The 25,338-nt window shown below is 38.5% G+C and overlaps 1 protein-coding gene across 8 annotated transcripts in view; it reads left to right on the forward strand.

Moving 5' to 3' along the window:
• Positions 1-25,338, forward strand: part of HERC2 (HECT and RLD domain containing E3 ubiquitin protein ligase 2) — a 260,003-nt gene that overhangs the window by 53,189 nt on the left and 181,476 nt on the right. For all 8 annotated transcript variants that reach the window (XR_004682606.1, XM_035023922.1, XM_035023920.1 and 5 more), the window contains exons 5-14: positions 6,209-6,428; positions 9,868-9,968; positions 10,447-10,603; positions 12,197-12,307; positions 12,998-13,169; positions 15,177-15,350; positions 16,830-17,018; positions 17,686-17,837; positions 19,925-20,082; positions 20,172-20,285. Coding sequence is in view for 7 of the 8 variants with exons in the window: in XM_035023922.1 (XP_034879813.1) it covers positions 6,209-6,428; positions 9,868-9,968; positions 10,447-10,603; positions 12,197-12,307; positions 12,998-13,169; positions 15,177-15,350; positions 16,830-17,018; positions 17,686-17,837; positions 19,925-20,082; positions 20,172-20,285 (1,548 nt within the window). In the remaining variant the exon portion in view is untranslated. The remainder of the gene's footprint in view (positions 1-6,208; positions 6,429-9,867; positions 9,969-10,446; positions 10,604-12,196; positions 12,308-12,997; positions 13,170-15,176; positions 15,351-16,829; positions 17,019-17,685; positions 17,838-19,924; positions 20,083-20,171; positions 20,286-25,338) is intronic.

The following is a 25,338-nucleotide window of genomic DNA, read 5'->3' on the forward strand; positions in this document are numbered from 1 at the left end:
CACGGTTTTCCTTTTATTGTTGCTGTTCTGTGTAGAGAACTTCCTTTAGCCATTCTTTTAGTGTAGGTCTGCTGATGACGTATTTTTTAAGTTTTCCTTCATTTGAGAATGTTTGATTTTCCTTTAATTCCTAAAGGACATTTTTGCTAGATTTAGGGTTCTAGGTTGATGATTCTTTTTTTCATCACTTCAAAAATATTTTGTTGCTTTCAGCTGTCCTCCATGGTGTCTGATGAAAAATTTGCTGTTACATGAATTGTTACTCTACCATAGTTAAAGTGTTTTTCTCTGGCTGCTTTTAAGATATTTTCTTTGTCTTTAGTTTAATTATGATGTGTCTTCGTGTGGATTTCTTTGGGTTCATCCTGTTTGGATTTGCTCACCTTCTTGGATTTGTAGATTTACATCTTACTGAATTTGGGAAGTTTTCAGCCTTCTTAGAATACTTTTTCAACCCCACCCCCTTCTTTAACAACCCAAAGTTCAATGAGAAGAATGTTAGATCTTTTGTTACATTCCCACAGGTCCTGTGACTGCTCATTTTTCCTTTTTTTTAAAATGAGGTATATAACATCTTAGTTTCAGGTGTGCAATATATTGATTTGATATTTATATATATAGCAGAATGATCACCACAGTAGTCCAGTTACAATCAGTCACCATATATAGTTAAAAAAATTTCATTTTCTGATGAGAACCTTTAAGATCCACTCTTCTAGCAACTTTCAAATATGCAGTACAGTATTATTAACTATAATCACTATGTTGAACATTATACCTCTATGGCTTAGTCATGTTATAACTGAAAATTTGTACCCTTTGATCCCCTCATCCATTTCGCCTACTCCCTCAACCACCGCGCCCCTTGCTTCAGGCAACCACCAGTCTATTCTCTGTATCCATGAGCTTGGTTCTATTTGTTGGTTTTATTTTGTTTTTTAGATTCCACATAGAAGTGAGATCATATAGTATTTATCTTTTTTAAAAAAAGATTTTATTTATTTATTTGAGAGAGAAAGAGTGAGCATGAGCAGGGGAAGGGGCAGAGGGACAAGCAAACTTGGGACTTGATCCCAGGACCCTGAGATCATGACCTGAGCCAAAGTCAGTTGCTTAACCCAGACACTTAACTGACTGAGCCACCCAGGCACCCCTATAGTATTTATCTTTTTATGTCTGACTTATTACAGTTAGCATAATGCCCTCAAAGTTCATATCTATGTTGTTACAAATGGCAGAATTTCTTTTTTTTTAATGTCTGAATAATATTACATTGTGTATATATACCATATTTTCTTTACCCATTCATCCGTCAGTGGACATTTAGGTTGTTTCTATTTCTTGGCTATTGTAAATAATGCTGAAAATGGGGGTGCATATATATTTTCAAATTAGTGCTTTTGTTTTCTTCAGATAAATACCCAGAAGTAGAATTTCTGAATCATATGGTAATTCTATTTTAAATTTTTTGAGAAGCTTTCTTACTGTTTTCCATAGTGGCTGTACCAATTAAATTCCCAACAGTGCACAAGTGTTCCCTTTTTTCTACATCTTAACCAGCACTTGTTATTTCTTGTCTTTTTATACTAGCCATTCTAAAGAGGTGAGGTTATATCTAATTATTGTTTTGACTTGCATTTACTTAATAAATGTTGTTGAGTACCTTTTCATATACCTGTTGTCCATCTGTATGTCTTCTTTGAAAACTGTATATTTAGATCCTCTTCTCATTTTTAATTGGATTTTTTTTTGCTATTGAGTTGTAGGAATTTTTTTTAATGTATTTTGGATATAAACCCTGATCCTAATATTTATATGGAACCACAAAAGACCAAATAGCCAAAGCAATCTTGAGAAAAAAAAGAACAAAGCTAGAGGCATCACACTCCCTAATTTCAAACTATATTACTATGTTATGGTAATCAAAACAGTATGGCACTGGCATAAAAACAAACACATGGAACAGAATGGAGACTCCAGAAATAAACCCACACACATATGGTCAATTAATTTACGACAAAGGAGCCAAGAATATACAGTGGGGAAAGGATAGTCTCTTCAGTAAATTGTATTAGGAAAACTGGACAGGCACATGCAGAAGAATGAAACTGGACAACTATCCTACACCACACACAAAAATTAACTCGTATTTCTTTGAAAAATGCCACTGAAATTTTGATAGGGATTTTGAATCCGTAGATTGCTTTGAGTAGTGTGGACATATTAACAAGCAGACTCCCCACTGAGCAGGGAGCCCTATGTGGGACTCAGTTCCAGGACCCCGGGATCATGACCTGAGCCAAAGGCAGATGCTTAATCGACTGAGCCACCCAGGTGGGGAGGTTATCATCACTGAATAAATCTTCTTTTCAAATTTTGTTTCTTTCTCAGTCTTGGAAAGTTGTATGTTTCTAGGAATTTGTCCATTTCTTCTGGGTTGTGCAGTTTGTTGGTGTATAATTATTCATAGTAGTTTCTTATGATCTTTTGTATTTCTGTAGTATCAGTTGTAACATCTCTTCTTTCATTTCTGATTTTATTTGAGTTCTCTCTTTTTATCCTTGGTGACTTTAGCTACCTGTTTGTCAGTTTTGTTTATCTTTCGAAGAACCAGCTCTTGGTTTCATTGATATTTTCTATTGTCTTTTTATTACCTATTTCATTATTCTCTGATCTTTGTTTTTTTCCTTCCTTCTACTAACTTTATCCTTCATGTGTTCTTTTTGTAGTTCTTTGAGGTATAAAGTCAGATTATTTGAGATGTATCTTGTTTCTTGATATAGGCATTTATCACAATGACCTTCTGTTTTAGAACTGCTTTTGCTGTATCCCATAAGTTTTGGTATACTGTATTTTTCTTCTCATTTGTCTCAAGGTATTTTCTGATTTCTCTTGATTTCTTGGTTGACCCATTGGTTGCCAAGTAGCATGTTATTTAATTTCCAAAGTATTTGTGAATTTTCAAGTTTTCTTGTCATTGATTTCTAGTTTCATACCATTGTGGTTAGAAAAGGTGCTTGATGTGATTTCAGTCTTCTTAAATTTACTAAGACTTTTCCTGTGGTCTAAAATATGATCTATCCTGGAGAATTTCCATGTTGACATGAGAAGAAAGTATATTCTGTTGTTTTTGCTGTATATATCTGTTAAGTCCATCTGGTCTGATACATAGTTTAAGGTGATATTTCCTTATTGATTTGATGAAAGTAGAATATTAAAGTCCCCTGCTGTTACTCTACTGATGTTTTTTTCTCCCTTCAGGTTTGTTGAGATGTGCTTTATATATTTATTTGTTCCTATGTTGGGTGCATAAATATTTATAAATGTTATATCTTCTGTTGGGTGGACTTTTTTTTTTTTTTATCATTTTTTATCATTATGTAATGCTTTTTTTTTTTTTTTTTAAGATTTTTTATTTATTTGACAGAGACACAGTGAGAGAGGGAACACAAGCAGGGGGAGTGGGAGAGGGAGAAGCAGGCTTCGCGCTGAGCAGGGAGCCCGATGTGGGGCTTGATCCCAGGACCCTGGGTTAATGACCTGAGCCGAAGGCAGATGCTTAACGACTGAACCACCCAGGCGCCCCTTCTTTGGCTTTTATACAGTCTTTATTTTAAGTCTGTTTTGTCTGTTACAAGTATAGCCACGCCCACTTTGCTTTGGTTGTCATTTGCTTGGAATATCTTTTCTCAGACTTCACTTTCAGTCTGTTTGTGTCCTTATGTCTGAAGTTGAATCTCTTGTAGCAGCGTATAGATCTTGCTTTTTTTTTTTTAATCTATTCAACCATTCCATGTCTTTTAATTGGAGAATTTTCTGTATTTGCATGTACACTGATTATTGATAGGTATGTGCTTATTGCCATTTTTGTTAATTGTTTTCTGGCTGTTTTGTAGTTCCTTTTTTCTCCTCTTGCTTTCCTCCTTTGTGGTTTGATGGCTTTCTTTATTGTTATGCTTAGATTTCTTTATCATTATCTTTTATGCTATAGGTTTTTGTTTTATGGTTAGCATGAGGCTTACATATTTATAAGTATTTTAAGTTGATAACAACATAAGTTTGAAAAGCATTCTAAAGCCCTAAATATTTACCCTCATCCCCGTGCTTTATGTTTTGATGTCATAATTTACACCTTTTTGTCTTGTGTATCTCTTAGTTATTGTAGTTGTAGTTATTTTTACTAATCTTGTCTTTTAACCTTTATGCCAGTTTTGTAAGTGATTAATCACTTACCTTTACTGTATATTTATCTTTCCAGTGAGATTTGTACTTTCATATGTTTTCTTGTTACTATTTCCCTTTCTTTTCCAGAAAAAGGGTTCTCATCCAGACCTTCTTGATGGACAACCAAAAAACTGGCAGTTGGTGTTTATCTTTGCCCCTCAAGGCTCAGGGATTAGCAGCTTTATAGATAAGGGCAGTCCTGATCGTAAACCTACTGCGTTTGCACGAAACAGTGCAGTTTGTCTATCCCTGCCTGCTTTAAGTCCTAGTGCTCACTTCTCTTCCTTAGTAATAAATGCTGTTTGTGGCATTCCGCCCCCCCCCCCCCCCCCAGAATAGCCCACTTTCATCTGCATTAAAAACCTGTGCAGGCATGTATTCTTTTTCCTCAGTGACTTTCTGAATGGCATCTGGGATCTTGTCTACTTCCTCTCGATTGGCAGAAGCTGCTTTTCCTGTTGACTTTTTTTAAGCCAAATCTCTTTCTGAAATTACCAAACGAACTTACTGGCATTAAATTCTCCAGCTTTTGATCTTCATCTTCCTTTTGCTTTAGGTTGTCATCATATAATGACTTTGCTTTTTCTCAAATCACATTAGAGTCTCTATAGGTATTCCTTTCTCATAGCAATCCTGCACCCGCATAAAAGCTGCATTTTCAATACTATATAAAAAGGTATTTTGCAGAAAGTACAGTGTTTTTGTGTCTGCTGGTGTGACTGCTGTGTCAACTTCATGAATTTCCTCTTCTTTTTTTAACATTGGTTCTTATACCGGATTCATTTATCTTAAAATGGCAGGCAACCACAGCTGCAGACCTCCATCTATAGTATTTATCAAACAATTCAACCTTTTCTTGTAATGTCATGACTTTTCTCTGCTTCTTGGGAACATGTCTGGCATCATTAGTGGCACTGTGTATGGCTCCCATGGTGTTATTCAAGGTTATGAGAACTACTAGAGGTCACTTTTTACTGTAGTACACAGTTTATTGGAGACAACTGCTCATGTGGAGATGATTAGCATCTAGTGGTGTTTTAAGCGGATACTTGCAACACTTGAGCTCACTGCAATAGCAACAGGAGTGGTTATGAAATTTTAAGAGTAGTACATTACATTAAGTATGTACTGTGGTTAATTTTATGCTGTTATGATTTAATACTGCATCTTTAGGTTTGTTTACATTTTTTCAACCTTTTAGGGGCTGTAAGTATTTTTGGGTGTGTTGATAAATTTTAAATTTATAATAGGTTTGTGTATATTTTATGGTAGTAAATGATAGAGTAGTAGTTACATATATTTTGTACATTCATGACATACCTAACTTTTAATTTTTTTTTTATATTTCTAGTCTTTGTGATTTTCTTGTGAGTTTTTTCAAATTGTTGCAAATCCAAAAAATTTTCCAATATATTTATTGAAAAATTTGTGTGTATAAGTGGACCTGTGTAGCTTGACTGTGTTGTTTAAGGGTCAGCTGTAATTATCTTTCTCGAAAATATTCCAATAAATGTATTACCTTTCATGAATCATGTATGCTGGACAATTTTATTGAAACATTTTTATTTTGAGTTTGGTTATATAACATGAATATAATGGATAGAGTTTTTCTGTGTGTAGGAAATGTGCTGCTGAAAGGTATTGACTTTATAGTTTTGTGTTAAAAGCTTTAATACAGTGTTTCAGAGAGGCAGCACACCGTGGTGGCTAAGAGTGGTCTGTCTCATGTGCCATAATTCTCTGGGTCACCTTGAGCAAATTCTGTGTGCCTCAGTTTCCTGCTTCTTAAAATCCATGTACAATATTACCTCTTGATGGTGACTATGAGAATTACCCAATATGTGTAAGATGCTTAAAACCATTTATTGGCGCATATTAAGTACTCAGGTGTTACATATTATTGCTATTATCCATTTTATCAACATTGTAACAAACTATAGGCAAGATATGGAGAGTTTGGGTGTTCTCTTCTCTTGTTTTGTAGATGTGAATGAACTGAAGGAATGTCTTTCTGTGTTGGTTAAAGAGCAGCAAGCTCTGGCCATGCAGTCAGCCACTACTACCCTTTCAGCCTTGAGACTCAAGCAGAGGCTGGTCATCTTGGAACGGTACTTCATTGCCTTGAATAGAACTGTTTTCCAGGAGAATGTCAAAGTTAAGTGGAAAAGCAGCAGCGTTTCTTTGCCTCCTGTGGACAAAAAGAGGTAATAATATAATGAAGAAGAAATCCTGATACCAGCTAAATATAAAATGCAGGCTGTTTTGTTTTAGAAAGTTTAAGTACAACTTGCAATATAGTCCTGTTTTTTATCTTACGATATTTTGTTCTTGCTTTCCCTTTTTGTATGTTTCATATAATCTGGAGAATGGCTTTGCTAATTTTCTCAGATTAACAGACTATGCTTCATAATCTGTGCCATTATTTAAAAACCCTTTTCTGTCAGTAGCTGTGGAAGCCAGTGAAGGTGTAGATAAGCATGTCTAGATTTTTGAAAATGGGGTCTGAATATTATGTTCTTTTCGTTTTGTTTTATTTTGCTACTGGATAGGGAATAGTCAGATCATGATATTTAGTGCCTAGTGCCTAGCTAGTTTAGATGCTTATTTTTTCTTCCTAATGTGATTTTCTTATTCTTTTATTATAAGAGATTCTTTCAGGCATATCATTTTTAATGTATTGGTATACATCAGCAGATTTTCTGAAACATTAACTAGAATGCTTAAGGCTTGTATAGAGTTTTAGTAGCTGTCTACCAGTTTTATTCTCAGAAGACTTGACTAAAAGATTTCTAGGTATAACTCATATTTTATGTAGCAAGAAGAGTTTTTTTTTTAAAGATTTTATTTATTTATTTGACAGAGCGAGACATAGTGAGAGAGGGAACACAAGCAGGGGGAGTGGGAGAGGGAGAAGCAGACTTCCCGCTGAGCAGGGAGCCCAATGTGGGGCTCGATCCCAGGACCCTGGGATTATGACCTGGGCCAAAGGCAGACGCTTAACGACTGAGCCACCCAGGCACCCCAAGAAGAGTTGGTTTTATCTGAATATAATACTGACTTTTATTCCCTATAGAGCATGGAACGTCCAGGGGCAGAAAGAAGCAGGGGGGCAAAAAACCTTATTATCTTGCTACTTGGAGATAAGAAGTGCTAAATTTAGCATAGTTCATGTTTTTTTTTTTTTTCCTTTTTAAATCTAGTTGAAATCATATTACATGTCCTATATTTGATAGTAGTTTTAAGATCGATTAAACGAAGTGACAGAGGATTTCTACCCATGTGGTGATAGCAAGCAGCATGGTCCTTTCTTTCCTTCTTGACTGGAGTGGTCCTTTGTGGTGATTATTGATCAGAGAGGGGTTTTGCATATGGGGGTCGTAGATTCTAAGCCTCTCTAAGCACTCCTGTGTGTTTGTTGAATGAGACTGAATTCTCTAAGATGCAGAAGTGGATGAGACCCCAACTGATTTTCTCTGTGCTTTTTCCTTTGTGGTGACATAAGTGTTAATGGGTTAATTGGAATCTGCCTTTCACTAAATCAAACAAGTTCCTAAAATTAAAAAAAAATATGTATTTTGAGATAATTGTGGGTTCACATGTAGTTGTAAGAAATAGTACAGATTCCTTATATTCACTTACTTTCCCTCAGTGGTAGCCACTTGCAAAACTGTGGTATACTATCACAATGAGGATATAGACTTTGATACAGATTACCTCTCTCAGTCAGATTTCCTTAGTTTTACATGTTCTCAACTCTGTGTGTGCATGCATGTATGTATGTGTTTCCATACGATTTTATCAGAGGTGTGGATTTTTATTACCACTGCCACAGTTAGAGTATAAGACAAGGAGTCTTTTTATACCACACTCACCCTTTCCCCTCCCCTCTGCCTTATCCTCTGGCAGCCCCTAATCTGTTCTTCATGTCTATTATGTAACCTTGGCTTTTTTCAATCAGCGTTATCTCCTTGAGATTTTTCCAAGTAGTTGCATGTATCATCATTGCATAGTAGAATTCTGTGACATGGATGAACCTCATTTTGTTTGACCATTCATCAATTGAAGGTCATCTCAGTTATTTACAATTTTTGAGTATTATGAATAAAGCTGCTATGAGTATTTGTGGACAGGTTTTTGTGTGAACCTGTTTCATTTCTCTGTAATAAATGCCCTGGAGTTCAGTTCTTATGTCTTATGTTTAGGTTTGTAGGACATTGCTATACTCTTTCCAGAATAGCTGTACAATTTTACAGTCTCATCAGCTGTGTATCAGTGGTTTAGTTTCTCCACATCCTTGTTAGCATTTGGTGTTGTTACTTCTTTGTTTCAGCTATTCTGTTAAAGGTGGCAATATCTTCTAAATTTTTGTAGATTTCTTTTCCTCATTTCTCAACTTACTGGATAGTGGTGGGTTTTACCAACTAGCAGTGGGGTTGGATCGTTGACTGGTGTGGATGGGCGTGGGTCCAAGCTATTTGTTGTTTTTTTTTTTTCCTTGAGTATCTGTAAAATAGAGAGTGACTTACTGAAGATTTAGCAATTCTTACACTGTACAGATTTAGAACTGTTGGGCTCTTTCTCTAGGTTATGACTGCTTGAGAGGAACCCCAGTTTCATGTTTCTCCTGAAGCATTTTTCTGGTGAGGGCTCCTCCTACCTCATCTGAATAGACTCAGCATGTGTGCTTTCTGTCTTAAAGACCACTATATTTCTCATTCAGAAATAAAGTTTAAATTTCCTTATTCCTGTCTCCTAGGCACTCAGTCCCCTTATTAGAGGCAGTCACTAATTAAGCTCCCCTCCTAAAGCTCAGGATTCATAGATATATGCATACTAGCTGCCTCTGTGGGGTCCCCATGTTCTTTACTGCTAATTTTACTTGATGTTTTATCTTGGGACAATCATTCCATATCATTATCCATTTTTAATAGCATTTCCCCCTGATTGTGAAAGCAAACTTTAGTAAGTTTGAAGAATACGGTATATAGTAGAAATACTCAACAGTGTAAAGTTGAAAATAAAATTACTTGCTAGTCATGATGGAGTTTGTATTGTACACTTTTTATATTCTAGGTTTTTTTTTAAGAATGATATTTATGATATGCCATTTGTATAACTTCTTTAAACATGCATATTTGTTAACTTTATAAGTAGTAAAAACCTTAAAAGACACATGAGAATGATAAGTACTAAATTCAGGAGAGGATAAGCTCAGCAGGATGGGTGCAGTCTCAGGCATTTGTCGTATTGTTCTCTGTGTGTTCCTCAGCCCCCTCACCTGCCTTTTCTTTACTACATGACCTTTAACCTCCCATTTATGTATTTATCTGTTTATTTTCTGTTTACCATGTGTCTCTCCCTGACTCGTAAGATCAGCTCCCAGAGATTATTTTGTGAACATATCTACAGGTCATTTAAAATTCTTTCTAAATGTCTTTTTCTTAAAGAGAAAACTTCTTTACAAAGGACATTTGATAAAAGTTTTTATATATGAAAAAGTCACACATCGTCATCCTGCTATTTAAAGAAATCTATTGATCATATTTTTTTGTACAAATCCTTCCATGTTACTTACTTTATTTTAGTATTTGCACATTTCTCTGACTGACCAGTTATCACAACTCCCATGTGTGTTGTCCACAGTTCCCGGCCCACAGGCAAAGGAGTGGAAGGACTTGCGAGAGTTGGATCCCGAGCAGCTCTCTCCTTTGCCTTTGCCTTCTTACGCAGGGCCTGGCGGTCAGGTATGTGGGCCCAGAGTGTTCCCTTTCCCCACATCGGAAGACTTGGATTGTCTTCTCAGTTCTGCCACCACATGCCCTTGGCCGATCCCATATGCTCTCTGTGCCTCATTTTTCTTGTTTGTAGAATGAGAGGCTTCAGTCTGTTTGATTTTTCAGGACTGTTCTCTTAAAAAAAAAAAGAAAGAAAAAAAAAGTGTATATGTGCATATATTCCAGGTAAACCACTGCAGTGTGCATCAATGCTGATTTATTTTCTAGAACAAGAAGTTAGAATTGCACATGGGAGAGTCATAAAATAAAGAACTGACTTTGAGTTCTTGGAGTATCTCGTTGAGAGGAAAGTGAGGGATTAAAAACGTGACAGTGGCATCCTCTCATATGGTGGGGTAGGAGGTCCCTCTGGGAAAGTGGGGAGGGCTTTACTTGTCAGTGCTGCCTGAGGATTGGGTGGCCTCCTCTGATGCGTGTGTGTGCCCAGGGGAGGATGCGGATCTCTGCAGCGAGCTGTTACAGGAGTCCCTGGATGCCTTGAGAGCCCTGCCTGAGGCTTCACTCTTTGATGAGAGCACGGTGTCCTCTGTGTGGCTGGAGGTGGTAGAGAGAGCAACCAGGTTCCTCAGGTCTGTTGTGACAGGGTGAGTTCTTTCTTTTCACATCTTAATACATGAATGGTTCTAACATGCTTCAAAGTCTCGTCTCATCTTCTTCTCTTTAGAGCAGAAGGTTTGTCATATGTGTTTCCAGCCCATCCTCAGCTCTGTGATTCTAGATCCTGGATTTTAGGTTTTCAAATATTTGCTTTTGATATTCTGATTAGACCCAGGAAGCTATCATATTGAATCAGGTAGAAAATGAAAGATGCTTTTGTAATGTATTTTTTTTTAGGTATTTTATGATTTGGGAATTAGTCATTCATAAAGTGTTTGAGCACCTATTGTGGGCCTCTCAGTGAGAATGTGGATGCTACCATTCTGAGTGAGTGGTGTTGTCTTAATAGACAATGTGGGATTAAACAACTACTCAAGATCAAACCTGTGTGTATTCATGTTAGTGTAAAAAAATTTTTAAATGTGAATCATTTTTCGGTAAGGAAAGCCATGAACTCTGATCTTGGGTGCTATGTATTTTTTAAGAGTTTTTAAATTTAAAGAAAATGTACGTATTCAAGACATAATTCAGCAGCAAGGACATAATTAAAGGAAAAGTGAGTGTTTTCTCATTCTTTTCGCCAGAGGTCACTGCTGTGCCCCTTCCAGTATGCAGGGGTACCTGTGGTCTCTATGCTAACAGGCTGTGAGTTCAGCTCCCTAGAATGCTGATGAAGGCATTGCAACAAGGTTTAGGACTGGGAGCCCTGAAAATAGGCTTGGAATTACAGTTGATCCTTGAACAATATTAGGGGGTTGGGGGTGCCAGTCCCCACACAGGTGAAAATCCACATATAACATTTGACTCCCCCCAAACTAATAGCATACTGTGGATTGGAAGCCTGACTGGTAACCTGAATAGTGGATTAACACATATTTTATGTTATATCTTTTATTTACTGTATTCTTATTATACTACCTACCTTTTTCTTAAAATTTTTGTATTTCTAGGCTACATGGTTCATCTGTGAGTTTTTTCAAATTATGGCAAGTCTCCAAAAAATTTTCTCTCTCTCTCTCTCTCTCTATATATATTGAAAAAATCTGTATAAGTGAACTTGTGCAGTTCAAACTCGTTCAGAGGTCAACTGTAATTTCAAAATTCAACTGTAATGGTGATGTCAGAAGGTCCTCCCTTCCCCATCTTGGGTTAAGAAGACTTGTTATTTATTATTGGGGAAAAGTTAAAATATTTCTTTGGTCAGAGATAAAAATAAGCATAACATTTTGCATATATTTGCCACGTGGTTTTAGAAGTTGATGTTTCTCCACTTCCATAGAGGGATGTGGATATTCCATGTCATTGAAAGTGGAAACATACCTAAACATTTTTCTACTCATGATTTGAATAATGATAAAAATAATTTTATGCTATGGAAACTGGAATATGTTTTCTAATGTAGTCATCTTAGAGTATCTGAATTAATTCTTTCAATAAGAAAATATCTTTACAAATTAATTGTATGCTTTAAAATCTCTTATTAAATTTGAGTAGTCAGTCTCAGAAACTTGATTCTAAATATTAAAAATATACATGCTGTCTTTAAACTCTAATGTTACTTTGTTCTGCTTTCATTTCAGGGATGTTCATGGAACACCTGGTACCAAAGGGCCGGGAAGCATTCCCCTGCAGGACCAGCACCTGGCCCTCGCCATCCTGTTAGAGCTGGCTGTGCAGAGAGGCACGCTGAGGTGAGGGATGCCTCAGGCTGGGAGCATTTCAGGGAAATGTCTCTGTATCTGAACATCTGTTTCATTTTATGGCATTTCATTGAATCATTTGTGATTGTAGAAAACATGTGGTGTTCTTCTATAATCAAGAACCATATCCCAGGACTTTCTCTTCTTTTAAAACTGGGTACACGTAGGTTTCTTCACTTCCTTTTTTTTATGTTCAACTTTCTAGTAGTCTAGGAGCTGTTCTTTTTTTTTTTTTCTTTTAATTCTCCTCAAATAATGATTTTTATTCCATTAATTAAGGTCCTAGGAGTTCCCTTTAGAAAGTGCTGTTTGAGGGGTGCCTGGGTGGCTTAGTTGGCTAAGCGTCTGACTCTTAATTTTGGCTTAGGTCTTGATCTCAGGGTCATGAGTTCAAGCCCTGGGTTGGGCTCCAAGCTGGGTGTGGAGGCTACTTTAAAAAAAGAAAAGTGCTGTTTGAGTTTCTTAACTGGTTTTATATGTGGATATCTTGTGCTAAAATCTTGGCATTGATTCAGTGATTTTACTGCCAAGAATTATTTTCATGGTATTATTTTAATGGTATCCTTTCGAATATGAAGTATTTCTTCTATTTAATTAGCTAACCTGCTTTTATTTTTGGCAGACCATGGCAATAAAAGCTAATCTGTTTTTGCTAGAGAATAAAGATATTTTCTCTTTCAGCCAAATGTTATCTGCCATCCTGTTGTTGCTTCAACTGTGGGACAGTGGGACCCAGGAAACTGACAATGAACGGTCCGCCCAGGGCACCAGCGCCCCCCTTCTCCCTTTGTTGCAAAGATTCCAGAGCATCATCTGCAGTAAAGATGCCCCTCATACAGATGGTGACACTCACGTAAGTATCGTAACAAGATTTTGCATTTAAGTAGCTGTCTTGATTCAGTTATCCTAAAAGACTTAGACTTTTGGGGTGCCTGGGTGGCTCAGTCGTTAAGCGTCTGCCTTCAGCTCAGGTCATGATCCCAGGGTCCTGGGATTGAGCCCCGTTTCGGGCTTCCTGCTCAGCGGGAAGCCTGCTTCTCCCTCTCCCACTCTGCCTGTTTGTGTTCTCTCTCTCGCTGTCTCTATCAAATAAATAAATAAAATCTTAAAAAAAAAAAAGTTAGACTTTTATAAACAAGCCCAGAGTGCATATCTGTGACAGTAGTTGTCTCTAGGGGAGAGAGTGAGTCAGATGTGGGACAGGTGTAGGGATGTCATGGAGTGAGTTTCAGTTGATGTGGTAGAATATCACGGGAGCACGAGACCTGTGTGTGTGTGTTCTGGATTGTGTGTACTTAGTAGGAAGAATGTATTTCTTGACATGTATCAACTTGTACTTTTAGAGAGATTCCTCTGCTGCTCTTTGACCATGCAGTTTTCTTTCTGCTGAACTGGAGCCATTGAGCCCTTCATGTTTGTGGGTTTAGTGCTTGTGTGTTTCTAGCAGCCTAGAAACTTGCTTTGGCTGCGCTTTGGCTGTAATGGGGAGTGAGTTTAAGATGCTGTGGAAGATATAAAGAAGACGTGCTCATCTCCATGAAGGAGTTAGTAAGAGGCATGAAAATGGGTAAAAATTCTGACAATTGAAATTTCAGGAACAAAATGTGAGTCAAGCAGGTCCTTATGGGCACTTGCAATGATAATGTGGAGAGGCAGCGCAAGGGTTTGAGGCTCAGTTGGTGTGGGATGGAGTGTGTGTCTGGTTCAGAGGATGTGCTTTACCATGAGGTCGTGTAGTAGCCTAGTGGTTAACGTTCATTTGTTTTGACCCTGCCTAGAGAAGTCAGGTAAATCTTTCTCCTCCATGTTCCTCCATATGCCATTTATGGAGAAGACCTCAGATCGGTGAGTGCCAGCTGCATTGCAGCACAGAGCTAAGTCTGACATGCACCCTTTTTTTTAAGATTTATTTATTTGTGAGAGAGAGAGTGCGTGTGCAGGGTGGGAGGGGCAGAGGGAGAGGGAGGGAGAGAGTCTCAAGCAGACTTCCCACTGAGCATGGAGTCCAACGGGGGGGGCTCAATCTCACAACGCCAAGATCATGACCTGAGCTGAAATCAATATTTGGACCCTTAACTGACTGAGTTACTCAGGTGCCCCTGACATGCACACTTTTAAATACATATTAGAAAAAGAGCATTGAAAATAGTGGCTTACTTTCTTGGCCCTTCCTATGTGCGGGGCATTGTGTGGAGCATGTCACCTAAGTCATCACTGTGTTTAGTCCTAGAACAGCGAGGCTGGTGGCAGAGGAGGGCCTGCCTGGGTCCTGGGTGTGAATTTGTGGGACTGCTTCTTTTTAGAAGAGTTTGATCTTGTAGGTCTTTTCTGGAAAGGCAGCTATTCCATTATAAAGTTAATTTTTCTATCACTTGGCAGTCTTTAATGGGAATAAGGCTATTCTGCCTTTAGAAAAGAATGAAATTTGTTACTTAATGTGCAGGTAATACTAGGTTTTCTCCAGGATGGGTGGCATTTAGGTTAAAATAAGTGGTTTTGGTTTTCAGTTTACAAAGCCAGTTTGAGGTGCAGTGCTGTGTTCCTAGGAAGCTTGCTCTGTATTCTGAGGGCTGCTGGAGGGGTGAGTCTGCAGGGTGGCTGGGCCATGTCATTGACCTGTGTGGAGTATGCACATGGAAATGTGCAGGCACCACTGTGTGTAGTTTTACAGCAAGTGTGTAAACATGTGGATGTGTGGTGTCACTGGATCAGCAGCACTTCTTATTTGATGGCCAAAAGGAGTAGGTTTACAGATAATGCATAACTGTGACTACCAAAATATAAAGAGTGGTTAAGGGCTAATTATGTTACTTTAATTTTTCCTCTGTTCTTAAGAAGCCTGTTTACTTTTCTTCTGTAGCTTTTGTCTGGTCCTTTGAGCCCCAATGAGAGTTTCCTGAGGTACCTTACTCTTCCACAAGACAATGAACTTGCCATTGACTTAAGACAAACTGCGGTTGTTGTCATGGCCCATTTAGACCGCCTGGCTACTCCCTGTATGCCACCTCTGTGTAGCTCACCAACGTCTCATAAGGTATGTGAGATAGCAGTGTTTGTTCTTTGTATGTTCTACAGTTAGTTGCACTCCTAGATTCTCACTCTGTGCCAATATGGAGACACTTTCTCTGGTATTGGGGGTGGAGCTGGTTACAGCTTTAAAACATGTATACACTTTAAAGTGTTGTCAGTGGTCAGAGCGAGTGATGAGCAAGCTGAGGTGCACAGGACTTTAGGACCCCATCCAGCATCCCAGGTTCCAGATTCAGGAGATGTGTCCCCAGAGAGCTCTCCTTTATCCGAACAACCTCATGCTGTCCTGCCTTCCTCAGGGAGGTTCCAGCGCTTTTTCTGTATAATAGGAGCTTAGGCCATGGGCTGTCTTGATGCTGCTCAGAGCAGTGATAACGCTAATCTACATGTGTGAAGAGCCTGCCAGTGCAGGCCCCCTGAGGACTTCACACACACAGTTGCATCTGGCATCACAACACTGTCCCACTGTATTAATGAGAAGATTGCCATTTGGAGTGGCAGTGAATTTTGCCAGGGTCACACAGAATAATCCTGGATTTGAATCCAGGTTTTTCTAACTTTTTATTTTTAACATGATTTATATTTATTTCATTTTACCATCTTTTTTTTTTTTCCAAATAAGTATATTCACATGGTTCAAAGGTCAAAATTAAGTGCAAAGGCACCGTTACTTTCTCCTCCCTGTCCCCTCATCCGCCTGGTTTTGCACCTGCTGCTTTTCACTTTTCTAGTCTCTTACATATCCTTTCAATATCTCTGGTATTAGCATTAGTGGTAGCATGTCGTAGCTTGTTTTTTTCACTACACAGTATGTACTGAGGAGCTTTCTCTATTAATAAACAGAACTTCTTTCTTTATTTTAAAGCAACTCAGTATTCCATATATGGATCTATCATGATTTTTTTTTTTATCATGATTTTTTTGATGGACACTGTGTTGCCAGAAGTTTCCTACTCAAGTACTGCTGCAGTGACTAGCCTTGTACGTTTGTTCTGTTTGCACGTATGCATGCGCCAGTGATTGACCTGATTCGAGTGGACACATTAGCTGATTATCACAAAATTGCTCACATACAACTTGATCCTTCTCACCCATACCAACAGTAGGATACTTGTCTCCCAGCCTCTTGCTTAGGCTTTCAGGTTTCTTCCTGTTACTACAAAAATGGTAACCTGATACAATCTGAGCATTTTAAAATATGTTTAATGTCTACTTATATTACTTTTTAATGGTTTCTGTTAAAATGAAATGCTGTGGAAGAATAATAACCTGTTCAGTTACTTCATCTTACCTGTTAACTGAGGTAATATGGAATGTTATGACTTATTTTGATGTTTTAGATCAGCTCCTTTCTTTACATGCTTTGTTTTTATCCTATGGTATCTCAGTGTTACTCTTAGCATAAATTTTTCTTTCTTTTGAGTAAGAAAGAAATATTCTTGCCACCGTAAATAAGATGTTTACTTACCTTGTTATCTTACAGGGATCATTGCAAGAAGTCATAGGATGGGGGTTAATAGGATGGAAATACTATGCCAATGTGATTGGTCCAATTCAGTGTGAAGGACTTGCCAACCTGGGGGTCACGCAGATCGCCTGTGCAGAAAAGCGCTTCCTGATCTTGTCGAGGAATGGCCGCGTGTATACGCAGGCCTACAACAGTGACACGCTGGTGGGTGTTTTGGGGCCCAGATCACTTCCCTTGGTGGGCACTTTTCTACTACAGGTGCTACAGAATTCTAGTCTTTATTTCTGAAGATTTAGAAGCACCTGTTCATTGTATTTTATTAGTCTTACTTAATAATCTTAAATAATTAAGATCATTATTGTCAAAATTTGGGGGCAGAATTTCTTAGTTAAGATCAGGAGCTCCTTACAGTAACATGCATTGCCCATCATGATTCCCATTTGTAAACTAATTTTCCACGTGTAAACTCAGTATATTTTGGGGGCCAGATAGTAACAGATAAGGGAATTGGGCCTTGTGGGGTGTTTTTGACCTTGAGTTGTGAATTTCCATTGTTTGGAAGTGGCCTAGTCACATCACAGAGCACTTGGAGGCTGCCCACTCTTCTGTTGGTAGTGGGCAGGGCGTCTGGACGATTGGATGGCAGCCTCCAGAAGCTCATGTTCTTTCAGTTCTAGGAGAGTTTGTTAAAATGAGATGCATAATTGAGAAGAGTCATGCTGTTTTGTGTTTTAGTGCTTGTGTGTTTCTAGCAGCCTAGAAACTTGCTTTGGCTGTGCACTCCTCCATGTTCCTCCATATGCCATTGGTCATGCTGTTTTCATTGTCCTTGGACTGCTTACTAATTTTCTTCCTATTTTTACCCTTTTAGGCCCCACAGCTGGTCCAGGGTCTTGCCTCCAGAAACATTGTGAAGATTGCTGCCCATTCTGATGGTCACCACTACCTGGCTCTGGCAGCCACGGGAGAGGTGTACTCCTGGGGTTGTGGGGATGGTGGTCGACTGGGCCACGGGGATACTGTGTACGTATGGTCGATTCTTAAAATTGACATGCTTTCCCTTTGAGTTGCTGTATCCAAAATAGGATGAAAAGAAAAGTGTGGCTGGTTATTTTATAGCTACTCTGACATGTAGGGCTGGGGTGGAGAAGGCTATCAGGATATGTCAGCCCCTGGGTAATGCTATGGGAGTTCTGCCCATAGCACAGAGGATGATGTCAGTTGCCCTTCCTGTTCTTCTCTCCCAGATTCAAAGCTTCCAGCTTTTGCTGTTCCTATTTTAACTACATATACCAATACCCCACACTGTGGAGTTTCCTAAAGCAAATCCCATTGAAACAATCCTTTGTTTCTTCATACACAAACAGTTCAACATGTCTCTAAGAGATAATATCCTCCTTTCCTTAAGCCATTCCATTTTCATAGGTACAAAATTAAATAATTTAATGTCCTATTTTGTGGAAGCTTTTGATTATTGTGAGAGACCAGGAATAAAACAAAATGGTTGTTCTAAATGCAAGGTTGTAAAAATGGAGAGTTCCCACAGCTGCCACAGAGTGGAAGGAACCCTTTTATATGTTGCTGGCTTAAGTGGGGAGCCTGGTAGAGAAAAACTTGGCCCTAGATTAAAATTGAAGATGCACCCCCACTTCAAGAGGGTTAGAGGCATGAACAGAGTTGAGAGGAGTCTGGCCCCTTCTCACTGTGGTGGGATGGAGATGGACATCCCTGGGTAGAGTCTCAAACCGTGAAAAAAGCTGAGCAATGTGTATGGTGTGTTAGCATTCAGCAGAAATATTCCAAACTTGACAGTACTGTAAGGGATTCAGACAAATGTGGTAAAATGATTGTGAGAAACAAAGGATTGCTAATTATAGAATTTAGAATTGTTATTCTCAGACTAAAGGAGGTGAGGTGGGTGGGGCACATAGGACTTGAAAGGATGGAGATACAGGCTGGGCACTTTAGTTTTTTCCTTCTTTTATGTTATTTGTAATTTGTACTAAATTACAAAAAACTAGTATATACTCAGTTGAGATTAAGTGCTAGATGCTAGATTAAATAACTTGTCCATTGCTCGAGAAATTGAGGGAAGGAAAAGAGATCAGTGAAGATGGTAGGAGTTGGAGGGAAACTTGGGGGTTGAAACTTGAGCTGAAGAGGGAGGGATAAGTGGTATCAGAGTAGGGTTGTTCAGCTTTCCCTGTGCCTATATGTGCCCATGCTTTTGTGTGCATTTATTTATTTTGCAGAATAGTGGGTCACAAAGTCAGTAAACCATGTCTTTGGAGAGGGTAGAGTTGGGTGTTACCAATCATAGTATACATATTCTGGATTATAAGCATAGGGCGTTTTGCTAGTTTTGAAAGTGAAGAGCCATCTACTAAGATTGCTCCCTAATTAATCCTTACTGCCTTCTATTTTCATTTGTAAAATATAGTTTGGAGTGTGATTAGTAAACCTTGCTCCTTCATTCCTTCCTTATTTATTTAACAAATGTGTAAATTTTAACCACTGGTATGAGGTCTACAAATCCATTTGTTTTAAGAGTACAATTTGATGAGTTTCAGCAAATGCATGCAGTTGGGGAACCACCACAACTGAGAGAACATTTCTGATGCCCCTGCTACTTTCTTTGGACCCCTTTGCAGTCAGACCCTGCTCTCTACTTCCAGTTCCTGATCTGCCCTCTATCACTATGTGGTATTTTGTTCCTGGCTCTTTCACTTAGCAGAGTTCCTGAGCTTCAGCCAACTTGTTGCGTGTGTCAGTAGTTGCTTTGTCCCTGTTGCTGAGTGGTCTGTCTGTGGATGGGTCACTGTTTTGGACCACTATGAACAAAGTTGCTCTAGACTTGATTTTACGAGTCTTTAACAAACCTGTTTTGATATTTCTGCTGGATGCCATGCTTGGCATCAGGTGCCCAATAAACGATCAATCATGGAAGTGTTGGGTGTTTGAATTCTATGTTCCTTTATTATTTCATAAGGCGCCTGAAAAGCCAAACTGTCTTGGCACTCTGATAGTTGATTCAGATGGTTATTTTCTTTGCTAACACTAATAGGACATGCGTTGAAGGACATTCACATTTGTTTCCTTTCTCTCCACAGGCCTTTGGAAGAGCCTAAGGTGATATCTGCTTTCTCTGGAAAACAGGCTGGGAAGCATGTGGTGCACATCGCGTGTGGAAGCACATATAGTGCGGCCATCACTGCCGAGGGGGAGCTATATACGTGGGGCCGAGGGAACTACGGCCGACTAGGCCACGGTACATTTGCTCTGAGCCAGCTTGAGCATGCAGTGGGAGGTTGCCTCTTTTGAGGATCTTACAATAACGATTGTCCTATCTGTTTGAAGGCTCCAGTGAAGATGAGGCCATTCCAATGCTGGTAGCTGGGCTTAAAGGATTGAAGGTCATTGATGTGGCATGCGGGAGCGGGGATGCTCAAACCCTGGCCGTGACAGAGAATGGTACGCAGTGCTTATGCTGCCCGAGCAGGTCCTCAGGATGAGGAGTGCTGCTTTCCTTGAGGGAGTGAGTGCACCTCATGTGGCTGCCCCTTTGTCCATCTTTAAGTGGTGTGCACCTTAGGGTCCATGGCAGAGGTTAAGAAGTTACAGGACTTCTAACATCTTTTACCCGCATCCAGAGAGCTAGTTAACAGCTATATCCTCCCTATATGGGCATTTCATTTTTTAATAAAAAAATGAGTTACAGTGGAATAATTGACATTCTGAATTGTTTCAGTTATTATATATTTCCTCATGTTCAGCTACCTTTGATTCTCTGTGGTAACTTAGAACACTGCTTAGTCTATGTGGATTCTAGTATAATGCTACATTGTTGGCTTGTTTTTAATTGTACTTTTGTATTTGTGTTCATTACTGAGATTGTAGTCATTTTGCTTTTCCTTTGAAGGGTACATTTAGCAGGTTTGATGGTTAGAATCTTACTGATTTTTAAAAACTATTTGTTAATATTGTGAGGGTCTGTCTTCAAAATTGTGGGGATCTGTCAGAATCAGCTGGGGAGCCTCTCTGTCTGCCCTCCTGCAGAAGTTGAATGGCACATTGGGAACTGACTTAATTCTGGGGATTACTTTCTTTTTTTAAAAAATTATTTATTTATTAGTTTCAGAGGTAGAACTTAGTGATTCATCCGTTGCATATAACATGCAGAGCTCGTTACATCAAGTGCCCTCCTTAATGCCCATCACCCAGTTACTCCTTCCCGCCCCCGCCAGCAACCCTCAGTTTGTTTCCTCTAGTTAAGAGTCTTTTATGGTTTGTCTCTATCTCTGATTTCCTCTTATTTTTTCTTGTATTCATCTGTTTTGTTTTTTAAATTCTGCATATGAGGGAAATAATCTGATATTTATCCTTCTCTGACTGACTTATTTTGCATAGCATAATACCCTCAAGTTGCATCCACATCATTGCAAATGGCAAGATTTTATTCTCTTTGATGGCAGAGTAATATTCCATTGCATATATATACCACATCTTCTTTATCCATTCATCTCTCGATGGACATATGGGCTCTTTCCATAGTTTGGCTATTGTGGACGTTGCTGCTATAAACATTGGGGTGCATGTGCCCCTTCCAATGACTATGTTTGTATTCTCTGGATAAATACCTAGTAGTGTGATTGCTGGATTGTAGGGTAACTCTATTTTTAACTTTTTGAGGAACCTCCATACTGTTTTCCAGAGTGGCTGTACCAGGTTGCATTCCCACAGGCAGCGTAAAAGGGTTCCCCTTTTTCTGCATCCTCAACAACATCTGTTTTTTCCTGAGTTGTTAATTTTAGCCATTCTGACTGGTGTGAGGTGGTATCTCATTATGGTTTTGATCTGTATTTCCCTGATGCAAGTGATATTAAGTGTTTTTTCATGTGTCTGTTGGCCATTTGTATGTCTTCTTTGGAGAAATGTTTGTTCATATCTTCTGCCCATTTCTTGGTTGGATTATTTGTTCTTTGGGTGTTGAGTTTGATAAGTTACAGATTTTGGATACTAGTCCTTTATCTGATAAGACATTTGCAAATATCTTCTCCGATTCTGTAGGTTGCCTTTTAGTTTTGTCAGCTGTTTCCTTTGCTGTGCAAAAGCTTTTTATCCTGATGAAGTCTCAATAGTTCATTTTTGCTTTTGTTTGTCTTGCCTTTGGACCCGTGTCTAACAAAAACTTGCTGAGGCCAAGGCCAAAGACGTTGCTGCCTGTGTTCTCTAGGATTTTGATAGATTTCTGTCTCACATTTAGGTCTTTCATCCATTTTGAGCTTATTTTTGAAACTGGACAGTGGTCCAGTTTCATTCTTCTGCATGTGGCTAATTTTCCCAACACCATTTGTTGAAGAGATTGACTTTTTCCATTGGATATTCTTTCCTGCTTTGTCAGAGATTAGTTGACCATGGAATTGAGGGTCCAATTCTGGGTTTTCTATTCTGTTTCACTGATTTATGTGTCTGTTTTTGTGTCAGTACAATATTGTTTTGATGATTACAGCTTTGTAATACAGCTTGAAGTCTGGATTTGTAATGCCTCCAGCTTTGGTTTTCTTTTTCAACGTTCCTTTGGCTATTTCGGGTCTTTTCTGGTTCCATACAAGGTTTAGGATTATTTGTTCCAGCTCTGTGAAATATGCTGATGATAGTGTTTTGATAAGGATGGCATTAAATGTGTAGATTGCTTTTAGATAGCATGGACATTTTAACCATATTTGTTCTTCCAATCCATGAGCATGAAATGTTTCTCCATTTCTTTGCATCTTCCTCAGTTTCTTTCATGAGTGTTCTATAGGTTTCAGAGTACAGATCCTTTACCTCTTTGGTTAGGCTTATTCCTAGGTATGTTATGGTTTTTGGTGCAATTGTAAATGGGATTGAGTCCTTGATTTCTCTTTCTTCTGGTTCATTGTTAGTGTATAGAAATGCAACTGACTTCTGTGCATTGATTTTATATCCTGCCACTTTGCTGAATTTCTTTATCAGTTCTAGCAGTTTTTGGGTGGAGTCTTTTGTGTTTTCTACATAGAGTATCACGTCATCTGTGAAGAGTGAGAGTTTGACTTCTTTGCTGATTTGGATGCCTTTTATTTCTTTTTGTTGTCTGATTGCTGTGGCTAGGACTTCCAGTACTATGTTGAACAGGAGTGGTGAGAATAGCCTTTTGATGTATTGTTGGATCCTATTAGCTAGTATCTTGTTGAAAATTTTTGCATCCATGTTAATCAGGGATATTGGTCCATAATTCTCCTTTTTGGTGGGGTCTTTGGTTTTGGGATCAAGGTAATGCCAGCCTCATATAATGAGTTTAGAAGTTTTCTTTCCATTTCTATTTTTTAATCAGCTTCAGAAGACTAGGTATTAATTCTTCTTTAAATGATTGGTAGAATTCTGTTGTGAGGCCACCTGGACCTGGACTCCTGTTTGTTGGGAGATTTTTGATTACTGCTTCAGTTTCTTTCCTGGTTACAGATGTGTTCAGGTTTTCTATTTCTTCCTGTTTCAGTTTTGGTTTTTATGTTTGGGAGTGCATCCATTTCTTCCAGATTGCCAAATTTGTTGGCATATAGTTGCTCTTGATATGCTCTTACAATTATATTTCTTTGGTGTTGGTTGTGATCTCTCCTCTTTCATTTATGATTTTATTATTTGGGTCCTTTCTCTTATTGACATATCTGGCTAGGGGTTTATCGATCTTACTAGTTCTTTCAAAGAACCAGCTCCTAGTTTCATTGATTTCTTCTGCTGTTTTTGATTTATATTTCATTGATTTCTGCTCTAAGCTTATTATTTTTCTTCTCCTGCTGGATTTAGGCTTTATTTGCTGTTCTTTTTCCAGCTCCTTTAGGGTAACGTTAGATTGTGTGTATGAGACTTTTCTTGAAAAAGGCCTGTATTGCTATATACTTCCCTCTTAGCACTGCCTTTGTTGCATCCCAAAGTATGTGAACTGTTGTGTTTTCATTTTCATTTGCTTCCATGTATTTTTTTTATTGTTTTTTAGTTTCCTGGTTGTCCCATTCATTCTTTAGTAGGATGCTCTTTAACCTCCATGTATCTGTGTTCCTTCCAAATTTCCTCTTGTTATTGAGTTCAAGTTTTAAAAGCATGTGGTCTGAAAATATTCATGGTATAATCTAAGTCTTCTGGTTCAGTTGAGACCTTATTTGTGATAACAGTATGTGATCTCTTCTGCAGAATGTTCCATGTGCACTCTAGAGGAATGTGTATTCTGTTGCTTTAGGATGAAATGTTCTGAATATTTCTGTTAAGTCCATTCGGTCCAGTGTGTCATTCAAAGCCCTTGTTTCCTTGTTGATCTTCTGCTTAGATGATCTTTCCATCTCTGTGAGTGGGGCGTTAAGTCCCTTACTATTACTGTATTATTATCAAAGTGTTTCTTTAATTTTGTTATTACTCGGTTTATATATTTGCCTGCTCCCAAATTAGGGGTATAAATATTTACAATTGTTAAGTCTTCTTGTTGCATAGACCCTTTTATTATGAATCAGTGTCCTTCCTCATCTCTTATTACAGTCTTTGGTTTAAAATCTAGTTTGTATGATATAAGGATGGCTACTCCAGCTTTCTTTTGATGTTCATTAGCATGGTAAATGATTTTATACCCCCTTACTTTCAATTTGGATGTGTCTTTGGGTTTAAAATGAGTCTTTTATAGACAGCATATTGATGGGTCTTGTTTTTTTAATCCATTCTGATACCTTATGTCTTTTGATCGGAGCAATTACTCTATTTACATTCAGAGTAATTACTGAAGGATATGAATTTAGTGCCATTGTATTACCTGTAAAGTTGCTGTTTCTGTATATTGTCTCTGTTCCTTTCTGGCCTTTGTTACTTTTGGGTTCTCTCTTCGCTCAAAGGATCCCCTTTAATATTTCTTGTAGGGCTGGTTTAGTTTTCACAAATTCCTTTTGTTTCTGTTTGTCCTGGAAACTCTTCATCTGTCCTTGTATTCTGAATGACAGCCTTGCTGGATAAAGTATTCTTGGCTGCATATTTTTCCCATTTAGCATGCACATTGAATATATCATGTCAGTCCTTTCTGGCCTGCCAGGTCTCTGTGGACAGGTTTGCTGCCAGCCTGATGTGTCTACCTTTGTAGGTTCAGGACCTCTTGTCCTGAGCTGCTTCTATAATTTTCTCTTTGTCTCTGAAATTTGCTAGCTTCACTATTATATGTTGAGGTGTTGACCTATTTTTATTGATCTTGAGCGGGTTTTCTGGGCCTCCTGGACTTGAATGCCTGTTTCCTTCCCCAAATTAGGGAAGTACTCAGCTATAATTTGTCCAAATGAACGTTCTTCCCCCCTGCCCCCATCTTCTGGGGCCCCCTATTATCTGGATATTATTTTGCTTTATAGTGTTTGAGTTCTTGAAATTTCCCTTCATGGTCCTGTAGTTGTTTTTCTCCCCCCTTCTCAGGTTCCTTATTTTGCATCATTTTTTCTTCTATCTCACTGACTCGCTCTTCTGCCTTCCTTATCCTCACTTT

The sequence above is a fragment of the Mirounga leonina genome, unplaced genomic scaffold (genome assembly GCF_011800145.1).
Source record: "Mirounga leonina isolate KUSES-001 unplaced genomic scaffold, KU_Mleo_1.0 Mir_178, whole genome shotgun sequence".
Lineage (NCBI taxonomy): Eukaryota > Metazoa > Chordata > Mammalia > Carnivora > Phocidae > Mirounga > Mirounga leonina.